The sequence below is a fragment of the Chamaea fasciata genome, unplaced genomic scaffold (genome assembly GCF_029207755.1).
Source record: "Chamaea fasciata isolate MVZ Bird 193981 ecotype frontalis unplaced genomic scaffold, bChaFas1.0.hap1 SCAF_2, whole genome shotgun sequence".
In the NCBI taxonomy this organism is placed as follows: domain Eukaryota; kingdom Metazoa; phylum Chordata; class Aves; order Passeriformes; family Sylviidae; genus Chamaea; species Chamaea fasciata.
Window position 1 is genome coordinate 106,553,746 of NW_027094087.1, and position 20,011 is coordinate 106,573,756.

The 20,011-nt window shown below is 36.6% G+C and overlaps 1 protein-coding gene across 10 annotated transcripts in view; it reads right to left on the minus strand.

Annotated features, from left to right (window-relative positions):
• DMD (dystrophin) overlaps positions 1 to 20,011 on the minus strand; it is a 990,047-nt gene that overhangs the window by 778,485 nt on the left and 191,551 nt on the right. For all 10 annotated transcript variants that reach the window (XM_066176982.1, XM_066176984.1, XM_066176989.1 and 7 more), the window contains 4 exons: positions 19,283 to 19,360; positions 17,051 to 17,143; positions 9,339 to 9,511; positions 913 to 1,031 (listed from right to left, as the gene is read on the minus strand). In XM_066176982.1, coding sequence (XP_066033079.1) covers positions 913 to 1,031; positions 9,339 to 9,511; positions 17,051 to 17,143; positions 19,283 to 19,360 — 463 coding nt within the window. The remainder of the gene's footprint in view (positions 1 to 912; positions 1,032 to 9,338; positions 9,512 to 17,050; positions 17,144 to 19,282; positions 19,361 to 20,011) is intronic.

The following is a 20,011-nucleotide window of genomic DNA, read 5'->3' on the forward strand; positions in this document are numbered from 1 at the left end:
TTATCTTTAAATTTATTTTCGCATTTTGTTAAATACTAGTTCTTCCCATGAAAAACTCACCATGAGTGAGTCACAGAGAACAGCACAAACATATAGAAAAGTGCATTTATCAGTGGCTTAATATGAAATTTCATTAAAATACAGCGAAGGTATCACTGTATGGAAAAAAACCTCTCTGTGTGTATACACACACATATATATAAAATACAACAGCTGTTGCAATTGCCTTGGAGTAAAGAATTTTTCAGGAATACCCTCTGAGGGAAAATTACTAGTCTCTCAGCAATGCAGAAACTATGTCAGAGAATATATAGAAATGTATGAAATTCAAGTGAACATGTGAAAAACAAGGAACCTTTCAAACGTGACTGCTTAAGGATGTATAAAAGATAGTCAAGATAAAATAGGTAATCGTATTACAGCTAAGATTAAACTACAGTGATAATGAGACATGTCATCGTGATAAAATTTCAATATACAGAGAAATGTAAGTCTCACTTAAAAATATAGTATCTAGAGTTTTAATATATGTTTTGGATATACATTAAAAGGTAATTTGAACTCAAGATCTTTCCAAAAGATATAAAAGCTGCAGATGCTCTAAACCTTCAAAACAGAAATCAGCTTTCTGAGATGACTGTAATTCAGTGCATGCACATTAAAACCCTGGTCCCAAAGTTAAAAAAAATTCCTTCAGAGCATGTACATATAGGCAGCTTTATGCTATTTCAACAGAGCACAAAGGTAGCACTAAAAGTAAAGGATTTTTCTTCAATTTACAATTTATCTCACAAAAGGTGAAATTCTTGTGCCAAAAAAAAATCAAATTAATTTATCATAAAATGCACGGCAAAACTGTTTTTCCGCTTTAAGGAAAAAAAAAAAACACCAAACAACATAGTTTCTACTAACCTTCGGGATCAAGGAGTTTCTCTATTCCCAGGTGTTGCCTGGCTATGTTGAATGCATGGTCTAATCGTTGCACAGGTGACTGCTGAGAAGCAGCAGCGTTCCAATCAAATAGGTCTGGTCTAAAGCAAAAAATAAGAGGAAGAATAAGTTTCTTCTTTTCAGTCTTACATTTACTCACATATTTCAAAAGCTAAGCATCAACACCAACTTTTTTTTATTATTTTTTTTCTTTTTTCTTTTTTTTTTTTTTTTTTTTACAATGAAAGGTCATGTTAATTTGCCCTGGGACTAGTGAAGCTCAGTTTCTAATGGGTTTGCATTCTGTTCTCATCCATCTCCACCACAACCACATTGTCCATATTTCTTACTCTCCACCAAGTCCCAACAACCTATAACCTCACATCCCTGAAGCTCTGCTGCTCTCCCCCACAGCAACAATGCCTCCTTCATTCCAGTCCCAAATAGTGCCTGGGTGGGAAAGATCAGGTGCTGTGGCCATGCAATCAGAACTGCCATGTGGCAGGAAAGAACTGCTGAGGACATCTGGGGGCCTTCCTCCTCTCCCCAGCTACCAGTCAATTAGTATTTCTAAGAGTGGAATTGCTTCTGAGTTTGTCAGCTCACTGTTATATCAGACTGAAATCAGTCAACAGGTTAAAAAATTCATAGAATCATAGAAACATTTGGGTTGGGAAACACCTGAAAGAACAGTGTTCAACTCTTACCCTAACACTACCAAGTCACAATTTGCATGCTCTTACAGGAAAAGACAGAATGACCAAAACGTAATTATAGCTCAGATGCACAGTCTGGGACCTTGTAGCAGCAGCTGCATTATTTGCAGTAAAAATAATTTTAGTACTGCACAATCTTTGGCTTTTCATCTGAGAGTTATCCATCAGGAAATCAGAATTTTTTATCAGGCACCCTGGAGAAATAAAGTTTAATCAAATACCCTGTAATTACTGCGCATGTAATACGAAGAAAAACAACTATGCTATTTGTGACTTCAGTACAGTGTTTTAAATCAGAGGACATTTAAATGTATAATTTCAACTACAGATAAATCAAACACATTTACACAATTTAAGTTTTGAAATTAATGACAGATTTACTCACATTTTTATTAATTTTAGGAGTCAATTTTAAATAGCCTCCTGAGTTATAATAAATGGAGAAAATGTTCACTACATCATATTGTAAAAACATCAAGAGAGTAAAGCAAAAAATGCCCTTTATCTTGCAGTTATTCTCCAGTAATGTACCTTTGCTATCCATTTTTGTCTGAGAGGAGACTGATTTACAGAGTAACAACTAAGTTGTTCTAAGCTATTTTACTCCTCTCTGCATAGATGCTTAATTATTAGAGTTTTCTCCTTCCCACATGCAGAATAACTCCAAAATATTCATTAATGTTAATTTAATATTAAACCTGGCTGGGGAACAGGGTGGAGAAAGGAGAGGAAACTTAGGCAGTAATCTCTAGGTTTACTCATGGATGGATTAAGTCTGTGATCCCAGACTGGTTTGCGTACTAAAACACAGGCATGCTAAATACACACTATGTGTACATAATTAGTGAAAAGTATTTTTGGTCATTCTCTTTTAACACAGGATGGAGTTATCACTGTTCATAGCAGTCTACATGATGCTGTGTTTTCAGTTTATAGATAGTACTCAGAGCAAACCAGATATTACCAAAATGTGCTTACACAAAATCACGACCCTCTCTTTTTCTCTTCACTCTACCTTCCCCGAACCAGTGGGAGAAGAATGGGCAAGAAACTGGGAGGGGACATAACCAGGACAGGTGACCCAAAGCAGTAAAAGGTACACCCTATGCCACATAACTTGCTCAGCCATAAACATCTGGGTAAGGAAGGGAATGAGGTTGGGGGGTGTTTGTCTGGGGAGGTGTTTCCTGCTTGAAGAGTGGCTGGGCATCAGTTACTGCCTTTGCACCACTTGTTTTTCTATTCTCTTTTCCTCCATGTATTAAAAGAGCCTCCATTTTGACTCAAGAGTTTCCTTGCATTCATTTTTCCTATTCTCTTCCCTGTCCTGGGTGAAAAGAGGGTGAAGCAAGCAAGTGGCTGTTGGGTGCTCAGCTGCTGACTGGAGTCAAGCCACCACACCCCTACACCTGATTCTGTAAGCACATGGATATTACTCAAATTCTTATTCTCTCCAAATTTAACACTAGGCATAGGATGCACAAGCTCATACAGTAAATTTAGCTTAGAGAACACTGTAGTAACCACAAAACTGTGTATTATGACTGTCTTAAAAAAACTGGCAAGGATGTGTTGCATATATACTACATAGAATAGAGTGGAAAAAAAATACTTGGTAAAAAAAGCATTTAGGAAAAGGGGAGGAAAGAATTGTATCCAAAACACCACCTCCAGCTATTTTTTTTCCTTTTTTTTTTTTTCTCTTTTATTTTGGCTTAAAGCTCTAAGCACACCTGCAATGCTCAGAGCAGCACATTATCTTCACATAATCACTTCTTGTTTGGTGACATGGTATTTTATATACAGGAACATACTTTTAATCAGTCAGGACTCCACTGGGCAAGAACATGAATATTTACAATTGCTCCTTGAGGAATATCACAATATTGTCTTATCCCTCCTGAGAAAACTTCTGTCATCATTAATAATTTCTTACCTAGTCAATTTCATCAAACTTTTCAGTTGCATAATCCAGGAGGATATTTTTAAGTTAACCTACCAGATAGTCTTAAATTATTTTCATGGCATAATCTGTAGAGGTAGGACTCAAGATAAGACACACAGAGTTTTTGTTTTTGTGTTTTTTGATTTTTTTTTTCCTCTTTTAAAAACCAAACACTCCAGTACTCACAAGTTTCAAACATCATCACGTCTTAACACCTGGATTTAACTTGCATGCTGCCTGTGTCGAGGACACGCAGCATCTCTTTCCACTCACTACAGATGGCAAAAATTTGAACCCTCTGAGACACAGCCAGGGGAGAATTAGTAAGCTCTAGTACGTCACTGTCATATTTCTTATCAATTTTCTTAGTACTGTACATAAAGCAGACAGCACAGATTCCAAGACAGCTTACAAGCATATGGCCACCTACTGCAAGTCACCTCTGATAAGCACCAATTTAATTAAAATAAAAATAAATTCAAAAAGGTCTCTCTACTCCAACAGAAATGCAACTTTCCAGATTTTCCCTTTGTTGAAAGATTATGTTGCTATACACATTTCAGCAGCTCTGTCACTAGAATAACAGTGTCATAATGTCAGCTTGAAGCATCAGCTTCTCAGTGCTATGTGTCAGGATGTTTCACTGGGTGTATTTATGTGGCAATATTGCCAAGTGTGATTGTGAGAAATATTATAGCCTAGAAGATTAATAATTGTGGTAAGTGGAAAATAGCTTTTGAAAATCCCTGAAACAACACTGAAACTGATTTTCGAATCACCACTCTTATTAGCTTTCTACGGAATTTCAAATACAGCAGTGAGGAGGTATGTAATAGTAAAGGAAAGAAATTAAACTGAATACTGATTCTCTGCCTTCATTTGTCCTCTCCATAATGTTCAAATAATACCAAGGGAGAAGAAATTTATTCTCATATCTGCAGCTTGGGTCTTGTCTGAAAGGGAGCAAACCCAAGGAAAAATAACTGGCTATTTCTCACTCTTCTTCCAGAACAATACAACCATATGCATTTCCAAAGAAGTTAGAATTGAGTAGAACATGCTGAGCTTTATCTAGCCCTTTACCATCAGCTCAAACAGCACTGGCCTTGTATTAGTTTATGACAACACAATGGACAGCCAAAATTGAAAGAATTGAAGGCTTCAATGAGAAGTTTGCATTGTAAAAATCAAAATTTCTACTGAACATAAGGTAATTTTTGTATCAACAGGTCTTTCCTATCACTAGCAGAAATATAAACAATAAAAACCAAAAAAAAAAATAAAGGGGAAAACAAACCTGAAATTTTCAAAATGTATTTCCAAGAAAAATAAAGTAAAAAAGAGACTCCCGACATCCCCTCTGACTCCCTGTCACACAACCTAGAACAGAGCTACTTCAGCCAGAGAGAGAAAATTTAATCTGGAGTATACTATTAACAAACAAATCCTGACAGACCTCTAGGTAGAAATTAGAGTCCTGGATAAGAAAAACCACAGTTTTCTATTACTGTAGACAGAAAATAGTCATATTTAGATCATAAAATTTACCATCTCCATTTCAAGAGAAAAGTTGTGTGTTTGTTGCTTTAACTTTTTATAAAAGAATATATTGTACATCTCTTCAGAACTCTCACAAGGTCAGGAGAGAGTAACAGATACATAACCTGGTGATTTGATAAAAAAAATTATTTTCATACCTCTTCATCCTATTCTTTTTACTTTTACTTTTTATTTTTCCTGTAAACTACTGAAGAAAACTTCTCTGTTGCTTCTGTGCAGGATCTCTTTTTGATGATGTCATTTTCCTTCCCTGCTCACTCTAGCACCCTGGAGCAGAAACAGCTGCAGTGAAGTGCTCATTTGTAAGGCAGTCACCTGGCCTAAGTTCAAGCACTTTAAAGAACCAAGGAGGAAGATAATGAATGCCACCTGTTCCCACTTCAAAATCCTGATTACAGGGCCAGGGAAGAAAGAGCCCCAACAAAGTTAGAGGAAAGAGGTAAAGCTCTCTCTCATATCCACCTGAAGGAAAAAGATTAAAAGAAGTAAATGGGGAAAGGTCTTTGTGATCTGAAGAAGGGAGAGTTTCAACTGCAGAAGGACTGATCTCTCTTCATCAGCAAGATATTCTAGTGTTTCTGTATATTCCTAGGGTGATGATGCCACTCCACAGCTGCTGCCTGGTTTTTCCAGTTCAATGCAAAACATACCATTCAAGAGATCATGTGCCAAGCTTATATCCTGAAAATTCACACTCTGGGCTCACTAATGTGCCCTTGGGGATTTGCCAGGTGACCAGTGTTCTACTGCTCCTTGCACTCAGTATTGAAAGCAATTGCTAAAGAACCTAAATGTCCATGGAGACATGGTGATTACAGAGATGGGCAAATCTACCTAAAGCAACCACTTTAAAAAATGACAGAGAAAATGCATCAGAAAAATCTGATTCAATCAAAATAGTAAGCTGAAAGCTAGGGATTGGTGGGTTAAAAGACTAGGAGAAATAAAGCTTCCCACTGCTCTCACAGCATAGTAAGTGGTCAGTGCTTCATTATAGTCTCTTACTTTATCTCAACCCCTTTAAGGATGTGCTTAGAAAATTCACCCAGATGCAAATTTCACATTATTGTCTGAAACTCCTAAAAAAAAAAAAAAAAAACAAAAAAAACCCACCAAAACAAAGCCAAAGAACTACAAACCAAAACAAAAAGCCACCTGTTCATCACTGAAAACATTATATAAGAGAAATGAAAATACAACCATGCATAAAGGAAAGGGATTGGTTTGAAAAATGAATACCTTTAATGCTACCACAAAATCTACCCTCATTTTCAGAGTCTAAATATTATGGAAAAAACTTGGAGTAGTTTTTGAAACAACTCTTTCAGTGTTGGAGAGATTTTCGATTTGGGGTTTTCTGTTGGGTTTTGGAGGGTTTTTTTGTTTTTTCTTAGTTTAGAAGTCTAGGAATAGAGCTAAAATTGGGGAAAAATGCATACACCATGCACCAGGTCCACTGCATCAGTTAAATATCATACCTGATTTTCAAACTACAGCTATCCTTTCTTATGACTCTGCTTCCACTCCTGTCAGTGCAGAGGAATAAAGTCAGAGGATGAAAGGAAGAAAGAAGAGAACCTCTGGACAAAACTTTATAGAGAACAAGGAAATAGGCAAGAAAGAACTGGAACAGGAGAACTGGAAAAATACAGAATTCTGAAAAAAATCTACAACCCAAAACAAACTGGAAAATCTGATCAGGGAAAACAGAGGAGCTAAATTCAGAAGTGTTTTGTCATCAGAGTGTTTATCATTTTATGTAAGTAAATCACAAAATATTTATAGAGCATAGGATGTGTGAGATACCAGGTTTCTCTGAGAATTCATGTAAATCACTCTTGGGACAACTTCTCCTCAGTGTATATTCAAACTGTCTTTTTAAGGCAATAAATCCAAGACACCCTGACACCCAACAAGTCTCTAATGTACCTGCATCTTGAGTGATTGAATTAGGCTCCTTAGAGAAGGGTTTTTATTATTATAGGATACATTTAGGAGTTCCCAAGCACTGAATGCCCTAGTGTACCTGTTTAATTGATTCCATCTGGAATCTTGGAGGATAATTCAGTGTTCCCACACACTGAACATGAAATGCAAAATCACCAAAAATCAAACATCATTGGTTCATCTTAAAAATTACTGCATCAGGGCTTTGGAGGAAATGAGGAAATGAAACTTTTGCAGAGAACTTAGTGATTGAAGTCCAGAAGATGACTGGTGTGTCTTGGAGACTTGCCTCCGGGAATCTGACTGAACACTTGCCATTTCCAAGATAAGTGCAGCAACTTCTGGGCAAGAGACAAGACTTCAGTGGAGTAATTCTTCACTTCTATTGAAAATAGGCTCACTGTGCAGAAAGCAATGCAAGATTTATGGCAGCAGACAGAAGAGGAGTAAAAGCAGGCTTAAGTTTTACAGCCCTGAATTACAAAACCTGAATAAAGTGCATAAATTCCAGTAAGCAGGAAATGAATGTTCATCTGGTGAACTTTGCACTGAACTGAACACAGCAGTGCACAAAATCTGACACAGGACACAGAGATTTGTCTAGACAATCCCAGTGTGGTTTACTGGCAACTGCACTCCCCAGCCAGGGACTGATCCTGAATAAGTCCCTCTGTTCAGACTTCTGAAGCTATTCCTACAGAGAAGGACAAAAAAGAATTTCTGATTACTGATTTCAGACACCAGATATTAGATGGTCCTGCAGAGCATGCAATCTGAATATCTGAGTATCAGAAACCCTAATCAGGAAACAGGCAGTCTGATATGGTCTCTAGGTGGAAAGATGTCTGGGGGTAAAATCAGAGGAAACTGAGAAGTTATATTCACATCCTAAGAGATGTAACAATGGCATGGAAATTTTAGGGAAAAATACAGTTGCAGCTCCCTGCATGGAATGTGGTTGGTGTGCTTGAAACCTGTTCTAGGATGATTCCCTGCACGGTGGGATTGTTTGTCAGTTTTTCCCATTGTCCTGGCATTTGAGAGCCCTGCTCACCATCTTGCCTTTGTTCCCAGCTGCTACATGGAGCAGCATGTGGAAACAGTCACCATCTTGTCTTTGTCTGGGGAAGCCACACGTACGTGACCTGCAGGGAGTGTCTGTCATCTACTTCTCGTTCCGACTGCCATTGGACAAGTCAAGGGGGTGATCATCTTTTTGTGAGAAAAAAAAAACCCTCTCTTTCTGTACACTTCTGTGATTGTTATTGCTGTTGTTGCTGTACATTTCTTATTCCATTGCTGTTTGCTTTCAGTAAACAACCCAAACCAACCCAAAGTCTGCTTTTGTTCCTCCCTTACCAGAGGGGGCAGAGGGAAGGGAGTGGCTTATTTGGAGTTTAATTTCTTGATGGGGTTTAAACCACTACATTGTTAAAAAGTTCAACTCCTAATAGTTTGAGCAGTCAGTGACCTTTCAGGACAGTCCCCATTAAGAGAGAAGTATAGTAGTAGGAGAAGAGAGGTTGGGAGGTTTACCACATTGGAAAAAGAAATCCTGATTTAGAAGCAGCAGTGGCAAAAAATGGGTCTTTTTGATAGATTGACTTGCACATCTTCCTTAAGCCACGTACACAAAACCGCCAGAGAACTCTGAATTTCTAGAGGTAGAGTTCTATACAGTATAGACTGGAAGAAGGCAACTTCTGAGAGAGGCTAAAACCTCAAATCAGCTGGTGGAATAACATGAAAGGTTTTGAAAACAAAGGCTACCTTCTCCAGCTGTGTCCTTGTGAGGCAAATCCATACTTTCAATTCAGCAGCTATGAGAGGCTTTCAACAAACACCACATTTTCTCCCACTAAGCACCCACAGGAAAATCTCCTTCTCCCTCTGGGACAACCTCAAAGGCTTAGCTTTGGAGCTACTCCTTGCTCTTCTCAGAATTTCTAAGCCTGTACTCTTTGAGACTATCTTCCTGACATACACACTGAAATTCCAGAAAAGGATCTGAGCAGTGTATATTTGGTTGTGCTGTGAAAAGCTCTCCCTCCATGAGAGGATTTAGTACAACACAAAATGCAGCACCCAGGTCAAAGCAAACAGTTGGTCACTTAAAAGAACGCTGAAACACCCACAGAGGAAGCAGCTAAACCCCCCACGTAACAGACAGACTGTCTTCAAGCCCTGTTACAGCCATCTGTCACAAGCTTACTGAAAGAGTGAAAAGCTCCTTTTCCTACCTGTGGCTGTGGAGGAGTGCATTGAAAGCCAATCCATCAGACCAGCTAGTGGTGAAATTGGTAACGTTGACCTGCGGGTAATTGCGAGTCGATTGACGGACCCAGCTCAGCAGAATCATCTCACTGTTTGTCTGCTGCAGCCCAGCCATGATGTTTTTCATTACATCTTTGACCTGCAATGAAAGACAGAATTTGATCAATGACTGAACTTATTAAAAGCTGACTATTTCTTTTCTTGAAATGAAAAACCTTCAGTTAAATGAATTTCAACCTTAAAGAAAAGCTCCTAAGTAATTAAAGAACATACCTGTTTTCACAACGTAATGACAGCAATCAATTCTGAGTGCTTATAGATAACAGCTATTGACATGCACTGAATGCATTCATCCCTGTGCCACAGGGACAGAGAAGACACATTTGTTAGCATCACCTGTGGTAACAGAGCTCTTTCAAACTAAGTATTTCTCCTGGTGTTTTTCATTGATCTGGAAATACATCCTTAGTTAATACAATACATTGCAGCAAAAGTTGATAAAACGATGAATAGCATGCTTCTCTCATTGACAGAGCTGAAATAGAACCGAGGCAAAATAAACTTCCTCAGTGCACAGCAGATAATGTTTTTGACTTAAAGGTGCAAACTACATTTGCATGCATGCACTTGGACAAAAAGTCAATTTCATTGCATGCATTAAAAGGGTACTGCATATGTTTCAATTTTATTATTTTAATGAAGTTAATATTCCTTTTTCACTAGAGAGAGTGTACCAATCTACAGTTATTATTTTACAAAAAGCCTAAAGGCTTTTATAAATACTATCCCAGAGTTTGACATAATGCAGTAGATTTTTTTATTTCCTATCAATTTATTTACTAGTGAAAGGGTACATAAAACTTCAATTAAGAATTATTTTCCTGTAAAGTAGCACCTTTTAAATCATTGCTTTCTCTATGTATCTTTTAGAATAGCAGCTCTTTTAAAATATTCCCTAAGACATAATTTAACTATAAAGTTGCTTATTGCTGCTTATTCACCTGGGAATATTGCATTTCATTATCATTTTCCCCCTGAATTGCTCTGCTGCCACTATCAGTTAGTCAAAGAATAACACTCAGAGCAGAATCTACTTTATGATAAAGAGTGGACCACTTTGAAACTGTAAAAAATTTTAAGATAATATGCAGAAGCTGTAATCTGAAAGAACAGTCAACAACAACAACAAAAATTAATTACCATGATATTGTAGAAAAAACAGAGATAACCTTTTATTGTTGAGTACGGTAAGTTGCTCACTAGTTTCACAGTAATTAATTCAATCATTTGATTTTGTGAAGATATGAATTACTGAAATAACATCTTGGGTTTGGATGTCAAATGCATATTGCCCAAAGAGTATCAGTGCTCTTAATATTCCTTTTGAGACTTAGGTGTAAACTTTATATGTTATTAGTTTCTAAGATGGAAGGAGAAAATTATCCTCTCTAAATTTCATGGGATATGTTCCTGATTTTAGCCTTAGATCGTAATTTGCACTAATGAAAAATCATATAAATTCTGTAAGAGAAGTATTTTGTTGTCTCCATTTTTACATCAGGAGACAGAAAATAAAGTGTAAGAAAATTAGGAAATATACTCTTTATTTTTGCTTATTTTGAATTTTCTGATAATATTTTTACTGTCTTTATTTTTGAGAGATGCCAAAGTAGATTTACACAATGTAGCAAGAAGCTGAGATTTGGCATCTGTATTCCCAGGCACCTTCAGTACTATAAAAATACAGAATCCTGTTGGGTTTTTTTTCATTAATCTGGATGCTAAAAAAGAAAAAAAAATATTTGGAATTAGCATCTATTGCTCCAAACTTAAACTGTATGAAAGACTAGAAAATACTTAAGTTACAGTTAAGGAGACTTGTCCAAGCTAATATTTCAGTGTTCATTTCAGTTTTTATCATATGCTTATATTTTAATATGCAGATTTTTCTGAATATTATAAACAAACTCTAACTATATTGTTCCGTTTGAACAATACAACACACATTTGCATTAAAGGATAGCTGAATGAATGCAGGAACACCATATTTAGAAATGGAAGGATAACACAGAATTGATTATGTGCTTAAGCTGTTACCAAAGAGAAAGGAGCTATGTCAATGAACAGAGATGATTAGCCAAAATTAATTTAAAAATGGGCCATCAGGAAGGCAATTATTCAGAAGAATCCAGGTGATTAATGCAAACCCAGCATTTATTTTCACTTTCCAGTAAATGAATACAAAACAGTTTCAATCTCACCTTGTTCAGTCAAATATGCTTACAGAAGATATAGTTTTGCTCTCTTTTTCCATCATGTCTTTGCAACAGTGAAGACTGTTAAATTCATTATTTTTTTTGTTGCCTCCTAGGGAAAGTCAGGCATTTAAAATAACAGAGTAAAAGGGTCTTGTGGGCTTGATATTTTTGGGTCTGAGAGATTTTAGCCTGCTAGCAGCCGCTAACTTTTTCCCAAGGAAAAATTTCTCAAGAAAGCTTCTTCTCAAAACAATCTTGGCAAACAACTCTCCTTTCTCGAAACAATCTTTCTCCAGGTGGTGTTTTGCTGTTCCTCTAGTTTAACGAATGGGATTAGAGAGGTGTCATTCCTATTCACAAGTCCTGTTAAGTCTGTATCAGAACACCTTATAAAAGGTAGTAAGAATTAGACAATAAAAGCCTTTTTTCTGTGATCTTTGCCTTCTGAAATATTTGGAGTCTTTCATCTTTCTTTCATGTCCTACAGAGACAGGTCTGATCTCATCCTGAATGCTGAGGCCACTTTCTTTTCAGTGAGAATTGGTGGATAACTCCACTTCTACAACTGGAGCCACCTTGTCCCCCTGAGTGTCCTGAGGGGCATTGCCACCCCACCCCAGATGGCACCTAGGCAGCACCCTGCCACACCTCTGCAGGCACAGCACCACACTGGCTGCAGGATGGCTGGGTCCTGAGACAAGATCAGTGCCTGAGCACAAGAGTGCTGGCTGACACTTTGGTGAAAAGGAAGCTTTTTGAAGGCTTCTCGGTTAAGATGTACTGCTGGAAAAGTGGCACATAGAGATGTGCTCATGTCAGCTGGAAGAGCTTTCAGACAAACTCCCTCAGCATCCAGGCTCAAACACCACAGCTATTTGAAAGTGCCTCTGCCTCATGCTGTCAGGTGATGAGTTGACCTCTGCTACTCATTTCTTTGTTACGTCTCCTTTCTAACGCAGTGCATCCTGGCAGGACACAAAGCTTTCAGGTGTAGGAAACTCTGACTTCCAGAGAACAGATATACTTGCTCTTCCTGGGAAAAGGACATATGCTGTGGCAGTAAGAAAAAAATTAAATTTTGATAGAAGGGGGGGAAAGCACAATACAGACATCACCAAGTTGGCTTCTGAAATGGCAGGCTGCCAAAAGGAAAGCTGTGGGCAGGAGGAGAGCACTGCTATTCTTGTCACCACGTGAAGACAGTGGCCAAAGGCAGCACAGCCAGCCCTGGCTCACAGCAGCAATGGACTTTTGATCTTCCCACTGTAAGGCCATGTCCCGGAACCTGGGCAAGTGTTGCTGTGTGTGCAAGATGACAAGGCACACAGCATGATATCAGGCTCACATCACATCTCCTTCACCTAAAATCAATGCTCAGGCATGTAACATTTTTTAAGATTGGCACTTAGTTTCAGTATGCCAGACCCTTAGAAAAGAGGGAGGGAAGAGGGAATCTAAAAAGAAAACTATTCTCAAAGCAAGATTTTTTCTTTTTAATTAATAAAATAGGAACCTTACATTTCCCTGACAGAATTTCTTAGCAATTTTTACTTGCTACATTTCAAGTATTCTGACTGCATAGATTACATTTTTATAGCTAGAACCACAAAACTCTTTCCAAGTACATTTGATAGAACACTTTTAAGGACACTTTCACAGATATTCAAGACACCTATCAAAGTAAAGGATATTCTTTGTTCACTGATTCAAGGTGGATTGACAGAAGAGTTTCATTTCAATAATCAAAAATAGAAATTAAGTAAAATTGTAATTCATATTAAAATACTGGTGTGCACAATAACCCTGATGCTTTTAATAAGTTTCCAAATGAGGCTGACAGGCTGTTGAAATGCTCCCCTGAAATACGCTCTCTGAAATATTTTCCTTATGTAAAAATCTATTCTTTTATGATTTTTCCCAGAGAAAGATTTGGCCCAAATATTTTTTGTTGGGGTTTTCTTTCATGATTTACATGAAAATAAGTTCACTCCTAAAAACATAAAGCAATTTGCACATTGCCATATGAAATGTTTTTTCACTCTTAAGAGAGTTTATTAAATATAACAGTTCAGAAATTAATAGCTCTCCTCTGTTTTTACTGAAATGTTAATGCTGCAGTGAGGCTGGGAACACAGAGCTGTGAGAAAGAGGGCAGCAGCTTCAAGGAAATAGAGTCTGATGGATTCAGTACCATAAAGAGCTTTGGCAGCAGGTGCTCAGCTCAGAACAATGGTTCAATTTCAGGAAAGCTTTTAATAATAACATGAAAAAAACGCAGGCTAGATTAGAAAGAACACAATCACCACAGGGGATACAGAAAGCCATGATATTTGCAGTGCACAGAGATGAGAGTGGCAACAAACCCTGACTGTTGCAGTGCCTCTACCACCCCTACCACTGCCTCTCCTCAATGGGACTGCTGATATCCATTTGGATTGGTACAGGCATTATTCCTTCCATGTACTTTTTTACCATCTCTTTTTAAAAACTGTTTTTACACAAAGAGATTAATATTTTTATAAGAGACCATCATGCCATCATATGCAAGTACGATTGTGTCCTTGTGTGGTCCTGGCTGCAGGACATGAAACTGGAAAAGCTCCTTGTGTTTTCATCTACAGCAACACAAGTGTTCAAACAAACAATAATCTCATATCTTTTCTTCTTTGTTTGTCTGTTTGTTTTAGATGCAGACAGATGAATTTCCTCTAGTGACTTCTCTCTCTGCAAAAGCAAGATTGCACCAACAAACACAAACTACACAAGCACATGCTAAATCAATAGCCTGTGTATTCCTATTTATTTGTCTCAAGGCCTTCTACAGGCTACAAAAAATATAGTAGTCTTGGTATTTTACCAAGCTGAGTCAAGTGGCAGATAAGTTTGGTGGCCCTGACTATATGAACAACTCATTGTGTTTCCCAGCTGCTTCTTGTCAGGAACAATCTGTGATAGACAAACCAACAAAAAGAATAAGTTCTAAGAAACAGCTGTGTCTCACTGTAAATTCTGTCAGTATGTAAAATCATACCTGCCTAAAAACAGGCAGAACAATCACAAACATATTCTAGATCATGCAATTAACTTCAAATTTGAAAGAAAATCTGGAAAAGAACAGACTTTCCAAAGAGCTGTAAATAGGCAAATTTCCTTTGAACTCTTTCAATACCTTGAGGGAAATAGGCAGCAAACGAATGGCTCTTGAGTGTTTTGGGTTTTTTTAAAGAGAAAAGCCAAAGTATAAATCTGCCAATTTATTATTTTCTTTTTAAATTATTTGTCATTAAGAAACAGCAACAAGATTATTATTTAATAATGGCTTCTTGTTGCTAATCAAGTTTTGGCTACTCTTTAGGAAAAACAAACAAGCAAAAAAACACAAACAAACAAAAAAACCACTTAAATTATTTACACAAATTTGAATAAAAGGAGAAGTCCAGAAGGTGCAGGTCACTTTCAGTACCTCATGACTAGAACAAAATGAAACATTGTGATGGCAAACTGATTTTTGCCTTTTTGCTTTTATATATTCTCATATATTTGTACCTCTGTAGCCTATTACTGTATAACTACATAGATTTGTAACTAGCTTTTCACCTACTTTTTTAGACAGACAGACTAAATACATTCTTAAAGGCCCCAGTCCTAATCTGGGGACCAAGGTTAAATCCTCTGAGAACCAAGGTTAAAACAGCATCTTGAGATATTTCTCATAAACAAAGTATAGTTAGTATCTAAAGGGGGGGAGGTTCTGGAAAAGGATGGAACCAAGGGGGAGGGGGTTACCTCACTACCTGTGATTCTAATTGGGAATGATTGTCAAGTATGCTAATTTGCTAAACCTATAAAATTGTATTTGCCCTATGTGGGGTGAGCATTTTTCCATACTTGCTCCTGAGGGCTCTTGTTAAAGACCAGCATTCGAATTATCTCCTATACTAATGTTGCCTCAAAAGTGTGTTGTTTTATTCCCAGATCTTTAAGGCATGACGGAACTCCAAGTATAGACTTGACCTGGACTGAATCATTATGACTGTGCTGACAAAGAGTCACACTTTTAATCACTGATCTGTAAATATGATCCACGGACCTTTCATCCATGGGTAGTTCAAGCTGAAGCCATGGGTACCATCACAGCTGCCATCACAGTTATCACTGGGCTCAAGGAGAAGCCTGAAATTAAACACTTTTGCAAACAAAAGGTTTTTGTTTTTGACATGGCTGCTGTCAAAAAGCTCATCAGGCTACACCAGAACCTGTGTCTTCTGTGTGTCTGTGCAGGCACACACCCAGTAGGGGGGAACAATTGAAAAGAAATTAATAAGTACACAGCTATTACTAAAGCATACCTTTAACACTTTGCTTCAGGATAAAATTTGAAAAAAAACCTCAAAATAATAATTTGAACATGATTAGTCATCTCAGTCCATAATTTATACAAATTAAAACAGAGTGATTCAAGGAGTATTGGTAAAAGTTGCATAACTAGGTATCATATTCCATCTGCTCTTAATAAGTAATTTAGAACAATTTTATGCAATTATACTAGGAATATTGAAACAGGAGACAAAGGAAGAAAATGAGTTAACTATCTGCAGCTTTTCTCTGTTGCTGTCGTCCTGTAAAATTAGAATAAAAATGTTCCCTGCTTGGATGAGTGATACACATCTCATTTTTTATAAGAGTGTTTCAGTTTTAAAGTCTTTTAAGCTTTGTTTCCCACCACCTTTTCTTGTTATTCTATGAAAAACTTGTGGATTATTGCTTGGGAAACATAGTCAACACTAATGGACAGACTCTTAACCCAAGTTCATACAAACTCAGATTCAGAGCATCTAGATGCTAGATCCTTTTCAATTTTGATTTTATAGCCATCTCAGAATTTTTTTAGTTAAATTTCTTCATCTACCATGCTGGTTTTTATGAGATCCATATCACAAACTCCCCTTTCTCTAAAGAGAAAGGAAGCTAAATGAGCCAAATTTGCTTCAACAAATAGGCAGTGCAGCAGCTTTTTAGTGTTCTAAAAATAAATTCTTGCCAGTATGGGTCAGCAACAAAAAAGCAATTGATGAGATTATTTCATAAAAATAGAGAAGTCACTCTTTCTAAGATGCTAAAAAGAAATCCACATTTGCTTTGTCTATCCATTTTTGTAAGGATAACTCATGTATATCATATTGTAATATCTGACTGTGATACTACAGTCAAAAAAAGTTTCTGCTAATCCTGTAAAAACTATTTTGTCTTTTTAATATTGTCAGTATCCTTAAGAATATGTAAGCAGACTGCCATAATATTAGCTGATTTAGCACATTGCAATGTCTATGTTTACTTTGTAGTTTGTTGCTGGATAATAATGGGGGAAAGTTCAGTGGAATAAAGGCATTTCAAAGGAAGTAATGAGCAGTGCCACTCACCTGCCAGTGGAGGATTATATTCCAGATCAAACCAAGGGTCAGCTTATGATTTCCATCCACAATATCTGAGCTCCCTATATTTACCAAATCAACCTATTATAGAAAAAAAAAATGTAAAAGATTAATAATAAGCATAAGAGGTTGGAAGGAGATGAAGGGATAGACTAAGGTAAATCTCCCATTTGGTTTCTGTTGTTCCATAAACATACAACTCACATTTTATAAATGGCACAATTAATGTTCTGGGAAAAAAAAAGCAGTGATTGGGAGTTCCTATTATTCCAGTTACAGCATGTTGTGAAACATAAAATGAAAAGTAATAGTTATAATAACTCAAATATCTTTTATATTAAGCATCTACAAATACAAATCACACAGACAGAAAAACTGTACTCTGCTTTATACTACCGTACATAATATAATTTCCTGAATGTTAACACACACACACACATCTAGTCACTGTAAGAACCTACAAACCCAAGACATTACATATTTAGATTAAAACAGAACTTAATTTTTCCTTAATTAAATTATATAATGTATAAAGAAATATACAGGATGTGTTCGGGCATACAGATAAAGCAGTGATTGTGACCTAAGCAAGTATTTTCTACAACAGTCCATCCAGTAATGTTGTTTTCCATAATTTTATCATGCATTTGCAATTTCACAATGCATCATTATTTACCACCGTGGAATTTTCCATCCTCCACATGGGTAATGATCCTTCACCCTCCCCACCTTTTATACTATATGAATAAGGAAGCCAGATTCAGGGTTATAAAGATTATAAGATGTCCTGCACATTGGGACAGAGTTATGACTCTAAAATTGGCATCCTTGCTGTTTCATAGATGCAATTTTTCATGGTCAGAACTGGTATTTTTACGGCAAAGTACCCTATTCTTTCAAAAACTGCATTCCGCAGTCTCTAGTGCACTTTTGAAGTTATTTGAAGTTACATCTGCAAATTGACTAAAGTTTCTCACCCTCAAAACAAGCCGCTTTATCTTAATTTTTTTTTTCCAACAGATATATGTATAGGTCATTTCTATAAATTAGATATTTTATCAGGAACTCTAAAACTCCCAAAGAGCTCTTTTCCTTAAGAATTCCACATTTTGTACTAAAAGAACATGAAAATGGCTATTCATTCTAACATCAATGTCTTGGAACGTTTCCCAGATGGAACCTAGACTTTAGATGCTAAATTTAAAATGGAGTTCCTTGCAGTGAGTGACACCCTGCAACGTTTATTAGGGCAGTGCCTGCCTATTCTACAAACCCAAGCTTTTTCTTCTGTTTATTTACATGAAATTCCATTAAATAAAAGGAAAAATCAAGCTGGACGTGTTTATGTCAATCTTATAAGGTCACTTTCATTTATGTACAAATCTTTAGGTGGATTACTTTAGATTTATAAAATCAATAAGTTTATTCAGCCCTTGAACTCAAGCATTAGTGACCTCCTGCAGCTATCAAGAAATCCAATATAATACATAGCACAGAATACATTATCTTTGTTTTGCCACCTTTTACTGCGAAGTCTTAGCAAGTGTTATAGTTTTTATTAGTATTATTATTATTATTATTTATTTCTTGAGGAGAGTGATGATAAAATTAGTTGGCCAGAAGAAAAGTCTGCTAAAATTACGGGTCCATTAGAATGCCTGCAAAAAGAGATAATACGGGAATATTTACTTAAGAATGATTCACAGGATACTGTCTCGAAAAATCAATCTTTACAAGGTAGAATTTAAAGTGATATTGATATGATTAGAGTTTTGAATAATGAGAGAAAGATGCCTTTGAAACTTAACAAAAAATATTGTAGGAAAAGCCTTGGGTTTTCTGACTTCATAATTTTCAGAGATGGTGAGTAAATATTTTGATAGGCAGCGTCTTGCAACTAGCTATGGATGACTTCTTGTATTTAACTTTTAAAAAATTATTTTAAACACCATTTATTACAATAAAATCATGCAGGTTGATCTGTCTTCAGACAACACCCATTATAGATGTATTATCCAAAATTTTGCTGGAAGAGGATTTTAAAATCCTTAAAACACATTCAGCCTTGATGGTAAATGACAAAGTATCCAATTCACATTGATAAAGCTGCTTTGACTCCAGTACTTCAATACCACAGACCAAGGTCTTTGATTCAACACCTAAAATGCATTTTGTGTGCTGTCGAGAGGCTGTTCTGCGCCTGGCTGGCTGAATACTTACATTATATCTCTGCAAAACGTGGATTGCTTTGTTGACATTGTTCAAAGCATGAACTCTTGTGGAGCCCTTTTCTTTTGCCTACAAAGAAAGTGAACCAAACTTGACTGTCCAAAATCAGAATGTAGAGTGCACAACATGTAACTCAAATCTTATATTACACCTGTAGGTTTCTATTTCATAACTTTATGAGAACAGAATATTAACATGCACTGGGCTTATGCAGCTTCGCAACATGAAATAAAGTCAATTTTGAAACAAACTAGATCCACAGTTAGAAGGTAATTTTCAGTGAAAGAATCACTGAAATGCATATAAAATTAGATAATTCCAGATTATTTTTATAATTATTAGTTGTCTTCTGCATGGCACAATTTAAGAACATTGCTATGGCAACTAAACAGATAAGCATCAGTTTGTTCAATATTTATGTACAAGTATATTATCTCTGGATTTTGATTCAGAATCTCCCAGCCTTCTTATGAGAAGATGCTGTACTCACAAAGTCTAACCAGGAATACAAGAGAAGACATGAAAAAATGTATGTGACTGTGTCACTTCAGAATTTCCAGCTCAATCAGAGCAAGCAGTTCTCTCTTTTCTGACAAGTACAATCAGACAAGATAGAACATATGTATGACATTAGAAAACTATTATAATTATACACATTAAATTCTGTTCCAGCTCAAATCCATGTATCTAAATATCACTGCCTGAGTCTTGTTTCTCTGT